Consider the following 14,413-nt stretch of genomic DNA (forward strand, 5'->3'; position numbering starts at 1 on the left):
TGATAAAGTTGAAATGTTTTTATTGATCCTTTATATGATTGGAAACATTATCTCTTCTATTACCCCAATTTTCTTTGAATTGGTGAACTCCCTCCTATAGATAATGTTGAGCATGATAACATCATCTATCATTTCCTTAATGTCACATTGACATAAATTTATTCTTCAACATATACTAGTAATCATTCATACTAAATTTTATCTAGTAATTCCTCTCCTAGATTGCATCTATCTCTTTTGGAGTTTAATTCTTGTCATTATATTGTTCCACAAGCTATTTACTTACTATCCCTTTTATATAATTTTATTTTTGAGATGCATCACTTTTTTTTAATGTGAGCTATCTTCTCATGCACCTTCCACATGTACGACTATGCTTTCCTTTATTTGAAATTGTTGTATAACTTTCCCTCTTGTTATCTTGGAAACTCTATATGTGTACATATTTAATGTCCATGGTGATGCCTTAAACTATGTGAAATACTTCCACATCATATTCTCGAATCATAAGTGCATGATAATTATGTCTTGGAAAAAATCTCTCATAACATGTTGAGAGGTATTTCATTAGACTAGTTCTACATAGTGCCTACTAGTTCCTAACACTCATTTTTTCTCACTTTTAGTGAATTGAGATCAAACCTAAAATATGTCTTACGTATTTCAAGCATTGCAAGCAAGGTTTCGATGGGATCATTTAAGTGTTTCTCTATAATTTATGTTTCTTTTTTGTTTGATGGGGTTGTTATCCACTTGATGACATGTTTCTACTCCTTTAATATAAGAACTCAATACTAATAATTAATAAGCTATACCTTTTGAATATTTGTTTAGTCCTTTTTACTTAATTCTTTGTGATACTAGAATTGATAAAATCCTTATAGAGAATACTCACCTCAAATACAATGAATCTCATCCTACTCCTCAATACAAGTCCCTCCACTAACTCTTCCTTGCCTAGAAACCCATCTTCTTATTCATACTAATCTAAATATGGATTTTATATCCCTCCTATTAGCCTTTTAAGCCTAGATATTATCCAATCTCCTCGAATTCAATCTCACAACCCTAATGTTTATTCAATTCAAACACCCTCCTAATTGTGGGCAAGTTGTACAAATTTTAATCTCTTCAAATTGTTCTAATGTTTAAAGTCCAAAATGCAAGATCTTGTAAAAACTCTCTCATAACATGTTGAGAGGTGTTTAATTAGACTAGTTCTACATAGTACCTACTAGTTCCTCACACTCATTTTTTACACATTTTTTGAATTGGCATCAAACATAAAATATATCTTACAAAATTTAAGCATCATAAGCAATTTACTAATGGGAGTATTTAAGGGGTTGTTTATCATTTATTAAATCTATTTTAGTTTGATGGGGTTATCGTCAACTTATAGTATGTTTCTACCCCTTCAATATAAGAACTCAATACTAATATTTTATAAGTTGTACCTTTTGAATAATTATTTTCTCCTTTTCACTTAATTCTTTGTGATATTGGAATCGATCAAATCCTTATAGAGAATTCTCACCTCAAATATAATGAAGCTCATCCTCTCCTCCACTCCTCCATTCAAGTCCCCCTTTTGACTCTTCCTCACCTAGAAAACCTCCTTCTTATCCATAGTAATCTAAATGTGGATTATATATCCTTCTTAATAGCCTTCTAAGCCTAGGTGTTACCCATTCTCCTAGAATGCAATATCAAAACCCTTCTGTTTATTAAATTTAAATGCCCTCCTAATTGTATGTTGTACAATTTTTTGTCTCTTCAAATTGTTCTAATGTTATAATGTCCAAAACGCAAGATCTTCTTGGAGAAGATGCTATTCTTATTTCTTATGATACACCTATCACATCTTGTCTTGATCACACCAATGCATCGGTAGATAAGGTCAAGAAAAAACTTTTAATTACCCTCTTATACCTTCCAATTCCCTTATTTCTATTATAGGTGACACTCTTCCACCTACTTATAATGATAAGTTATTTTATTTCTTCAATATATTCTATAATCACTCTTCAAACATGTAAAACTAAATGTAACATTGAAGTGATTTCTTATTATTTAATTATTCAGTATATCCCTCTCACCGCAAAAAAATAAAGATCTAACTATATTAATTTATATTTTTTTACATTATATAAAAACAATGCCTTTCAATGTACACATTCTAAACAAAATACTTTTATAAGAATATACACATTCTTTTACTAAGAATGTAGATTAATTTATTAGAATGTGTACACTTAAAAGACATCACTTCTATAAGATGGTTTATTCTACTTTAAAAAATGCATGTGCAGTGAAAGGTATTGCCTTTATTAAAAAGCACATGTATTTACCATTAACTCAAATTGTATTTTGAAACCTATATTTTACGATATTAAAAATATTTTTCACTGTATAATTCATTAAAACAAATATCTTCCTTCAGTAGGTAAACTTGACTCTTCCGCTTGAAAACTCACCTTTACCAATCACCTTTACCTTTACTTATCACCTATACTCATTTACACAATAAAATGCTCCCTGAACTAATTTACAGCAATGAAGGCGTGCAGGATACATTTTCTTCGTGATTCATATGTATCTCTAGATCAGATGAAAGTTCGTGCACTGAGCTGTTACAGTTCTGAAACCCTGTTTCTAACGTCATCCTGATGCTCTGTATCAACATATGTTGCAGTTGCAGGGGTTCCTTGCCTATGCACAAATCTAAAGGCCGCAGACAAATGAGTAGAATAGATGTTGTACAACATTTCGTCAGCTGACATGAGTGCACAAACAGCTATAACAACAAACCCTAGAAACTCCATACTCACTGAAGCTGATGCAAACTTCAGAAACCTTCTTGCAGCCGAATCATACGATGCTGCAGCTTTGATGAATTCCTCTGTTAACATTACGCATGCAATGCCTGCCGAGCTACTGGATAAAAGTATGAATGTAAAGACCTGTTTCATCACACCCAAAATCTCATATTAGTAATTTGCATTTCTACAAGTTCAGATTTTTCTCAGAGAATTTTGCTTTTTCTTGATAAATCAAGTGAAAGCTGTGCCTGATCAAAGATGAAGTGGATGTAGAACCACGATCCTTTGGTGGTATTCTGGATAATAAGTACTCGAATGATTCGAAAGAGGGAGTAGAAACAGCCCAAGACATCAGCAGCTACAACATAACTGCAAAAGACATTAAATCTTTGAAAACATGAAAAAAAAACCCAAATAGGAAATGAATTGAAGAGAGGAAATGGAGAGAAAGAATTGGTTGCCTGAAGGGTTTGAAGTCATTGAAACGGTATAATATGCCTGTGGTACCATTATTGCTGGATCTTGTCTTGCTCTTCACCATTACTATTAGGGAAATCAGGAGAAGCACAAGAGTGATAATCCTTAAAATCAAATCCTTTAACTCTCGTTGCATTTTTTGATCTTTCAAAACCTGCAAATCATATCTGTTCAACTCTTCTGAAAGTTTAGATATAATAAGGTTTATGTAAGGAAAGGACTTTTCTTGGGGATAAAGTTATTCCTCAGCATCATAAATTGTTGTAACTAGAATTTAATGCAATCTCAATAAATCAAGATAGTGGTAAAGTAAAATGTGTGAAAGGGCATGAGCCAAGTGGGTATGAACAATTGATCTTTTTTTTTGTCTAAGAAGTGACTGTAACAAGAATTCAGAGCATATGGGCATGGGATCCATGGATAGAAAGAGATTCCTAACTTATCTGTTATAAGGTGAAATTCTTGTTATCATTTAGCCTTTTAAGGAATCCATTTTTTGTTGCGTGTATGGTCCATTCATATCATGTCAGCACAAATTTTACAACAAATACTAAATGTGGATCTTGAACAACGCCTATTTAGATCCAAAAACAAAGAGCTGAAGATCTCTTTCAAGCATTCTGTTAAACAGTTCGTATGATTCATTTTTTGTGTTTTAATTTTGGTGGTTCATTTCTTTGAAGTAAGATAAAGCATATGCAGGTTCTTTGCTTCCCATATTCATTGCCTTTTATCTTTCGTGGCACGCTGAAATTATTCCAGTCCTCTCATTGTATGTAACTGACTTTGTTCGTTCAAAAAACACACAAGGCAGAGAAATCCAAGAACAAAGAACATGCCAAGGACAAGTGCTCTCTGAGATGTTCAAACTTTGTTCGTTCCAAAAACTGAAGGCAGAGAATGCCCAAAAATAAAGATGATGTCAAATTTCAAAGATAAATTCCCTTCCCTTTGATATTTTCAAAGAGGTAAATGAATTGCTAAAATGGATTATAGGATTTGTTTCTTTAAATTGTCACAAATATTATGAAATCATATATTTATTTCTTCAGTGTCACAACCACCCTGTTTTGTTGTTATATAATTTAAAAAATAAATGTGGCAGTCTATATGAAATAAGTAAATTTAAATTCAATTATTTTTTAAAAATTATTAACCATTTTGAATTTTGAATAAGTCAATCGTAATGAGGTCAAATACAAGTGCTCTCTAAGATGTTCAAACTTTGTTCGTTCCAAAAACTTAATCGTAATGAGGTCAAATGAGCATGGGTAATAAATGGGAGGTAACAAAATCTAGAGTCACCAACTTAAAAACTTTTGCAAAGCACGGGCATGGGTAATAAATGGGAGGTAACAAAATCTAGAGTCACCAACTTAAAAACTTTTGCAAAGCACAGGCATGGGTAATAAATGGGAGGTAACAAAATCTAGAGTCACCAACTTAAAAACTTTTGCAAAGCACTTTGATAAAACAAAGGAACCACATGTGATATTTGCTAAATATAATTTTTGACTCTATCAACTACTATGGTTAATCCTTTCAGTTTTAACCATGTGTTTGAATTTTCCAACAATTAGCTCACACATTTAATAGGTTTGGTGGACCACTTTCTTTCACACCTAGATTTGACTTTCAAAACTTGATGTTCTTTTATTGCTCTATTCCAAATATAATACTCATCATGCATATGAGTATTCTAGATGAGGCAATCGACTAGATTTTTTTTTGCCTCTAGTTTCAACTTGTGCCCTATTTTTCCTATGTTCCAAAATGTCTGATGCGGTATTAGAGCTTATGGTTGAAATTTGATGCAAGAGCATCATGGGTGTAAGGGCAATCTTGCATCACTAAAAAATATTTCTATTTTTGGCTTTTCAATAAGGGCTATTTTAGTGCAGAGTTACTATTTGTGAGAACTTATTTTTTTTAGTATGTTGGTCATATGAGCTAAGAATATTCTGATTTCACAGGCGGAGGTTCATCTTAGTTATATCATCCCACTAGTGGAGCTTTATTGTCATAACATATGTATTGTAGAAGTTATTGAGATTTTTGCCTGTACAAGATCTTTGAGCTTAAATTTGAAGGCTTAAATAACTTTGAAACAAGGTCAAACCTCAGTTAATTGGAGCTTGTGTGAGTTAAGCAATATAGATTAGAAACTATTATTTGTGAAAAGTGGTTATAATAGCCAACTAGAGCTAATTTGCAAAAGTTATGGCCTCTGGAAGTTGGGCTACCTAAAGTTATAATTTGTAATTATTTTGAGTTGACTATATGCAATAAATATGAAAATAATAGTTATTTGGGGGCCGATTGGGCCCTAGGGTTAGGGTTGAACGTATAGAACCTTTCTAGATGGTAGAAAATTGCCTATTTAAGGAAGGCCCCTAGTTTTGTCTAGGGAGTTATGGATGGTGGTTCACAACTCTATCTTGCACAATATTTGAAGGAAGGCACCCATGAGGTTTTGCATATTGTATTTCTGAAAATTGTAATTCCATACTTTTGGAGATAATAAGAAGTCCATTTTATGTTCTTGCAAATTTTTTATTGTTTCTCCCTTTTTGTTGTGTATTTTTGGTATTAAGAGGATCACCCTTCATCAAGTGGTATTAGCCAGGAATTTCTACGTGTGTTGTAGATAAATCACCAACTCTGGGGTAGTTTACACAAGGATCATGATTTGAGCTGAGTGTGTAGACATATTGTCAATTGTGAGGCATCTTGCACTAGGATCATGGTTTAGAATTTTAGCGATAAGTGCAAAAATATCTCCATGAAGGGAACAAGTTGTGCCACCAGATATTAGAACCCTCCAGAGACAAATGCAAGAATTACAAGAATAGATTCATAGGGGTATGAATCTTGTTGTGAGGAATGAAAGTGAGGATGAAAGAGAATAGGAAGGAAATGTTGTTCTGAAAGGAGAAGAGGAAGTTTTGAACCAAGTGGAAGAAATTCTTTTCAGGGCCATTTCCAAGCATGAGAAGAGACAAAGATTGAGATTCCCACATTTTTAGGAATTCTAAACCTAACGAACTTGATTGACTAGATCAATGAAATATAACAATATTTTGAGCTTGAAGATGTTGAAGATCTAATAGGGTCTAGTTGTGAAGTCTAGACTAAAGGGTCAAATGAAGATCTAGTGGCAGGAGATCCAAGGGTCAATGCAAGAAGTTGCTTCTCTATTAGGCAAAAAGTGGAAGTGTTTTTCCTTTTTTTAGAATTTTCTGTCAAGTGATGCAAGGATTTGAGGCACTTATAGTTTGAATATCAAAAAACTTTTGAATAGAAATTTTAGTGCTTATATTCTAGTTTTTGAATATGTAATTTATTTGAATACCCATATAACAGATTTTGTTTTGTATGCATCTTTATAAATCACTTTTTCAAAATGCTTGTTTCAGGACCATACCACACTTGTGTAGCAGACACCATTATTTGACACAAATAAATAAACTTTTGTGAATTCTTTTAAAGGAAGTTACTTGACACACAAATGATTGATGAGAATATTTTTTCTTACCAATAGTGGCATGTTGTGATGGTTAAGTTGTTGTGTTGTTATCCTTGCCATCAAGGTTCAAATCTCATGGGGATGAGGTCCCTCGTTTGTGGCCTAACTGGTTCATAGCTCCAGGTCAAAGTGTTTACCCCTCTTTAAAAAAAAAAAAAGAGAATATTTTTTCTTAATTTTTTATTAGATTTTTTAATATTAATTTTTAATTGATGATTAAGCTAATTTTTAAAACCTCTCATGTACAAACATCATAATTTGATCAAAATTTTACTTCTTTCAAAGCTTCTTTATTTTTTTAACATCAAAATGATTGCATGCAAATTGATGATGAATAAATTAATTTAAGAAATATAAAGAATTAAAAAAGTTATTAAAGTTTTAGTGAACCTCAATATTTCAAGTATAGGTGAGGCTTTTGATTAATAAATAATATAAAATAGTAAATAAAATCATAATACTATATAATCTACATTTTTAAAATTTGGACAATAAGAGTTGTAATGGGTTTTTCTTTTGTTAAGAAATTTGATCATGAAGACCCTCTAAATTTTTTGGCAATGCCCAAATTCATCAAATAATTGATCTAGACTTTATTTAATATTATTATTTCAGATATTATGTCAAAACTTTTGGGTTTTAGGATCCTTGTAAAAGCTATTTTTTTAAATCAAAAACTATCATACATCTCCTTCTATGGATATAGGATGGTAAGTTGAATGCACTTTCCCTCTTTGACAACAATGCCAAAGACATCATCCATTACATGCACATCATCTTCTCTTTGTCACTATTTTGACTGATCTTGTTGTAATCATTCCTTTTATCATCATTTCCTTGAATCCTTGTAGTCTCATCAACTCATGCTTATGGCCATCTTTTCATAGCTTTAGGTAGCTCCTAAAGTGTGACCTCCTACACCAATCTATAAGATATTGTGATCATAACAATTGATGTGATGTTGCATCTCTTCTCAGTTTTCTTTAAATAGGGAAATGACCCTAACTTACCTCTTAGATACTCAAAAGCATCCTTATGTAGTGCTTTGGTGAATATATCAACTATTTGTTCCTTTGTGTTCACATACTCCAATATCACTTCTTTGTCTTGTATTGGCTCTCTTAAGTAATGATACTTGATTTCAATGTGTTTTGTCTTTGTGTGCATGACATGATTCTTATATATGTTTATAGCACTTGTGTTATCACAATGTATCACAACAAGTTCAATTATCTCCTCCTTCATACCTTTCAACAATTGCTTGATCCTATTGACATATCACTCAAGTTTGTTATTAGTGACACACAGTTATTTAGATTGTGTATAGCTACCGAGCTTATTGTATAGCTATCAGTGTTTGCCAAATATTTCAGTTGTCTCTAAGTTCTACAGTTGCTATTGTGTCCTTTGGACAAATCTCAATGGTTACCGAGCAATCACAGTTACAGTGAAGACTAGCAATGTAAACTATGCATCTCAGTTAATACCTAGTTTACTAGTGCAAGACGAGCTGTGCAGTATTCACCAAGTTCATAGTGTATGTGATGTGAGTCCAATGTTAATCGAGTCAGTTAGTGTTAACCAAGAGACTCACTTTATACCAAGCTCAAAGTGATAGTGTTTACCAAGTCATACAATGTAAATCAAGAGACTCAATTTATATGACGAGTTTCACAGTATCTACCGCATCACTAGTGTAGACCGAGTTCAAGACTACTTGGTAGTGATTAGTATGGACCAAGCTTCTATGTCTACCAAGAGTATGACGATGCCAAGCATTAACAATGGATGCCGACTATCAGAACCTCATCGAGTCATTCTTTAGAACCCAAATGTCTTCATGTGGGCCAGCTTTGTAATATTTGTGGTAACTTGTATTGTGGCCAACTTTTTAATTTGTGTAATTGGATTGGTATATATGTAATGAATTGTATCATGTCCAAGTGTGTAAAGAAGTAAGGAATGTGAATGTCATCAGAGAAAACTAAAAAGGCTATAGCAGTATAAGGAGCAACAAAGTCATATCTATCACAGCAAGGTGATTAGTACATAAAGGAATCTCATTTAGAAAACCAAGTTGTACATCAGAGATCGTCTGCTATTTCATCCTAATAGGTGGATCAGTCAATTCCTGTAACAATGTAAACCTAACAGTCTTTTGTAAATCTCTTTACCAAGTGCATACTTAATTGTATGATTGTAAATCCTTTCACAAGGTTGACCTAGTAGTCTTTATTGTTCCTAATAGGGTAGATCATCAAAAGTGATCAATGTAAGCTTTAACAAGTTAACTTTATACTACAATACTAAATTTTGTGGGTATCATCCCCACCATAGTTTTACTTTCTATTTGGAAGGTTTTTGAGTCACCCAATCTTTGTGTCACAATGCTATGAATGCTTTCATATTTTCAATTTCTTATGCATGCAATTAGATCAGATTATGTGCAATGGATTAAATTCTAATTGGATTGTTGGATTAAGAGTTAAAATTGTTGAAGTATTAGAAGTTACTAATTCACCCCTCCCCTCTTAGTAACTTAGCATAGTCTTGAATATTTCCAACAATTGGTATCAGAGCTTTGTGTTTCTCAGGAGAAAGCTTAATAGCTTGAGCAAAGATCAAAGCCATCGAGATATTCAAACTTGACAAAGCTATTAACAATGAGAAGCTAGATTTGGAAATGGTCATTGCCCAACTGAAGAAAGCAAAGGAGCAACTCTCTTAATCCCTGAAAAGAAGAAAAGAACTTGCAATTCAAATGAATGATCATCTCTACATTGAAGAAAGAATTGAAGACCTTCATTCAAGAAATTCAAAAGAAGCCAATGAAGAAATCAAAGAACTCCTAGAAAATAATGGTTCCCTACAAGAAGAGGTAAGAAAAATTAAAAGCTAGTAAGGTTATGTGAAGTCATGAAATAGAAAACAAGATAAAAGAAGAGATAGATGGAAGGAAAAATGAAATTCAAAATCAATCCCTTCAGCAAGCAGACCTTATTGATCAACTCTCCAATGCAAATGAGGAAATCATGAGCCTAAGATTTGAAAATGAAAGAATGAGGAATGATCTAAATTCTAAAAGGTAAATCAATGAAAGATTATATAATGATCTAAACTCTTAGAGGAAAATCAATGAAAGAATGATGAAATTACAAGAAGACATGAATCAATTAAATGAGAAAAATCTTTATAGACAAAAAGGAAAAGCAAAAATTGGATATACAAAAGAAGGGGAATCACCCAAGCAAGGAGCTCAAAAGAACCAAAGACCTACATGCAATCATTGTGGTAAGATAGGTCATACATCAAACAAATGTTGGAACAATGGAAAAGCAAAATTTAATGGAAAATGCTACAATTGCAATCAACATGGTCATAAGACTAATGAATGCAAAGAGAAACCAAGATTTGAAGGAAAATGTCACAAATGTAAGAAACATGGACACAAGTCATCAAAATGCAAAACCAAGGTATTGAATCTAGTAGAGCAAAGTGTGAAAGTAATATTTGGTTGGGACTACAACACCTGGTGCAAATGTCATTATTGTGGAGAATTTGGACACATTGGAATAAATTGTGTAAAGCATCATTTGAGGAAAAGAGACACTACTAAAAGGTGTTTCATTTGTACAGAACTTGGTCATCTTGCCAAGAATTGCATGAATATTGGTAGAATTGAAGATGAAAAAAGGAAAAAGCTGATAATATCTGAAAATAGAGGAAACAACAATGGGTTCCTAATTCTATCAAGGATACAAGTCCAAGTAATGATGATCAAGTCACTTAAGAATTGGGTGACTCTATCATTTCTACTTGAGTTCTCAAAGGAGAAACTAGAACTATGCTATGAAAGAAGACATCCATAATAGTTCTAGATTGAAAGAGCAAAATGATCCAAATCAGTATTTAGGATACAAAGGGATCACCGAGTACAAGTGTCTACATAGTTATCTTCTCTACCGAGTGAGGTTGGGTTATAGACTCTACTAAGCAAGGCTGGGAGTGATAAAGATGCTTATGGTTACCGAGTCACAAAGACTTTACCGAGTGTTTAATGCAAGCATAGTGGATGACAGTCTGTCAACATGATGTCAATCAATCTACCTTTTGTACTAAGCATTTATGGAATTTTTTTAACAAAAAGCATGAAATCAAAGTCATTTCTTACCATGAAATTTTGAGTGCTATTGCGAATGTGCGATCTTCAGAGCTTCCAAGTGATTTGAGCAAATTTTTAGTGAAAGTTTTCAAATTCCCTCAAACCCTACTGAGTGAAGATGGCACCCAAAAACAACAAGGTTAAGCGAGGATCTAACATGTTGGCTTGTGGAGTGGAATAGAAAGCACCAGATTTTAAGCTCACTCTTGTGATCACCAAAACCCTAGATTTGAGTGGAGCACAATCTCAAATCCCTCCTAAGATACTTCTGATCAATGATATTCACACTCATTTCAAATGTGTTATTCAAGAGATTGGTACATTGGAAATGGATGATGCCCTAGATTAATTGTGTGTGAATGGAGTTTTGATACCCAAGCACCAACACCTGGAAACCAAAGGGTTAACTCACATCCCTCACATGCCCCATGAATTTCAAGTTAAATAGATTAGGTTTATCCTCAATCAAGTGCATAATGGTCAATTGTGGTTGGAACAACCAGTGTTGATCACAAAGAAGATGATTTATCGAATCACTGGCCTCCCAATGCTAGCCAAGACAAAAACCTAAGGTCAGGCTGAACTTGAAAAGAAAACTCTAGCAAAATGGGATGACAGAGGAATGAAAATCAGCAATGTTTTAGATATGGAATTGGAGTTTGGTATTCACATCATTGCATAAAAAATATATAGCTCTAGCAAGTTGAACATTATGTCATCTGAAGCTATGGACTTGGCATACAAGGTGGTAAAGAACAACTTATCATTCGACCTTGCCGAGCTATTGTTGAAATAGTTGAACAAAAATATGGCAAGCATAAGGACTTCAAAGAATAACCCATGTAAGTTTGGTTCCTTATTAACTTATCTATTCTTTTATGTTTAGAAATTCTTCCCTTCGAAAGGCATTGTTGTTTGGAGAAAAGATGTGCATATGTTATATCAGATAAATAAGTTTATTGCTAAAATGGGTGAAAATTTTAATAGTATTATGGATAATTTTTTTGATGCATTCAAAGAGAAAATGAACAATAGATTCTGAATCCCCAAGAAACTAGTTAAAGATTATAAAGATGATGTATATTTCATGGTGGATTGTGACAAAGTGTACATTTAGGCAGTTAATCCTAGAATTGCATGGGTAAAACCTCTTGGTTATGAGGTTAATATTGATGAAACTAAAGACACCATTGAAGTTCTTGTCAATGAGCTAGTTAATACTAAGGCTACATATTTTGGAACATATGAGGAAGCAAAAGTTAGGATTGAACTTGAAATAAAGCTCCCTTAGGTGGTGAACAAAGGAAAGAAGAGGATTGCAAAATTGAAAACTAGTTCTACCCTTTTGTTAACTGAGGGAAAAGATGAAGATGAGGAAGCAAAGGATGTGGAAGAAGAGGATGAGGTTGAATCCGAGGAAGAAGAGCCATTAAGGAAGAAAGGCAAGGTGATTATCACCAAGCCACAAAAGCCATCCACTACAATTTTCACTAGGAGATCCTCAAGGAAGAAATCTGACAAGGAAGGAGGAGATATTATATTCAGAAAACCACCACCTACCTTCCAAGATAGACTAAAAGAACTCCAAGAAGGAGTAGGCATAACCAACTCTAAAGAATTAAAATATGAGACTAGGACTGAGGAAGAAAAGAAGCAAATTGAAGACCTAGTGATGAACAAAATGGGTAAGTGGAAATACTCACTAGACCAACTTACCTCTTACCTCCCTAATATTTTGTTGGAAAAGATAAAGCCAAGATGGGATTTTTCCATGCAAATTGTCAAAGACATATATGGGCAAACCTTGAGGCAGCTAATACTAAGCATATCTAATGTTGAGGTAAAAGAGTCATTGAAGAAAAGTGAAGAAAAATTGACTCTAAAGTTTAATACTTGTCTGGTTTTGATTAAAGACATTCAACATGTTGTAAGGAATGCAACAAACACTTGGAAGAATATTTATATGTTACATAAACCAAGTGATTTTCTAGTTGATGTTAAAGATGATGATGATGAAGAAGATAAGGAGAAAGATGAAGAAGAGAATGTTGAGAAGCAACTCATTTTGACAATGAAGAAGATGAAGAGGATCAAGGACAAGAGGCTACCAAGGAAGAAAAGCAAGATGATGAGGAGACTGATCTAGTTAAGATAGCTGCAATAGTCATTCCCTCACTTCCTCACTCTCCAAGTAAACCAATGATAATATCAAGCATAGAGATAGCCCTAGCAAGTTTGATTGTGACCACTAGTGCCAATCCAAACATCCAATCACTCTTTTCTCCTACTTAGCTCTGCACATCACTGATAGAAGTGACCTCCACTTCATCTACTAAGCTGCAAACTCTCCCTTCATCAAATGAGTTGACTACTTTAGTTTTGAGCACATCAATTTTGGATTCTTCAGGTATTTCTATAAATATTCCTTCAATAAGCACAATATTAGTTTTAACAACTAGCCCTAGCATGTCTACAATTGTTTCTATTCTAGGTAAAAAATCAATAAGTGTAAGGGCAGTTGAGCCCAAGGTTCAACCGAGCACAAAATATTTGAGTAAAGGAAAAGAGTTAGAGGAAGAAATTGATTTAGATGAGAAAATTGTAATCCCAAATTGGGACATCTCCAAGCTTACTCCAGACCAAATGCAATCATTTGGCGAACTCCTCCAGAAGAAGGCTAAACAAAAAAGACTAAGAGAGGAGAGAGATATGAAATTTAAAATAATTGAAGATGCAAAGAACATTTTAGCAGAGGCCATGGGTATTGAGGTTGACTCTTCTTAGCCAATTTTGTATCAGCTAGTAGAGGTGGTATAGAAATTTAATGAAGATACCAAGGGACAAGATAAACTAGTGCAAAAAGTAGAAAAGAAGTTTGATAATAGAGTGTTAGAGCACATTTCTTAGCAGATAGCCATTTATCAAGTAGAACTTTTTACAATTTTGGGCAATTTAGAAGCATCTTATACAAATTTGTCATCACTCTTTGGAAAGCTATCTGACATTTCTGAGTTTACTAAAGAAATAAAGGACAAATTGTCCAAAATAGATGAAGATTTAAAGGCTAGTGCTCAACAGCTGCAACTTAACCCTAGTTCAAGCCCTATACATTTTCAAAAGATAAGAATTTTTTTCCAAATATGCAAGTAGAATTACTTAGAGAAGAAGCAAGGATAAGATCCACATTGATAAATATACAAAATATGATTCTTCCCATCATGGATGTACTATAGAAACATATTGTACATTCAAAAACTCTCATCCATGACAATAAATTCTCCATTGTGGATCATATGATAGAACTATTAGCAGAAGTCCAAATTGCACTTCACACATGCAAGGTCATGCAAGACAATTGGGATAACACCTTGGCAATCATTCTCAAGGTACATTCAAATTTTTTATCTCATTTTGGTGTTACTATGT

The 14,413-nt window shown here is 33.3% G+C and overlaps 1 protein-coding gene across 1 annotated transcript; it reads right to left on the bottom strand.

Annotated features, from left to right (window-relative positions):
- Window positions 1-2,382: 2,382 nt before the first annotated feature.
- Window positions 2,383-3,670, bottom strand: LOC149569467 (CASP-like protein 4D1). The gene is made up of 3 exons (XM_089817756.1): window positions 3,284-3,670; window positions 3,071-3,191; window positions 2,383-2,963 (listed from the first exon to the last, which is right to left on the bottom strand). Exons 1-3 carry the CDS (start codon window positions 3,433-3,435, stop codon window positions 2,634-2,636), a joined length of 603 nt encoding a protein of 200 aa, XP_089673882.1. The 5' UTR covers window positions 3,436-3,670; the 3' UTR covers window positions 2,383-2,633.
- Between the last annotated feature and the right edge of the window lie 10,743 nt (window positions 3,671-14,413).

Source organism: Cupressus sempervirens, chromosome 3 (assembly GCF_028749045.1).
Source record: "Cupressus sempervirens isolate cs-2001-9-10 chromosome 3, ASM2874904v1, whole genome shotgun sequence".
Classification (NCBI taxonomy): domain Eukaryota; kingdom Viridiplantae; phylum Streptophyta; class Pinopsida; order Cupressales; family Cupressaceae; genus Cupressus; species Cupressus sempervirens.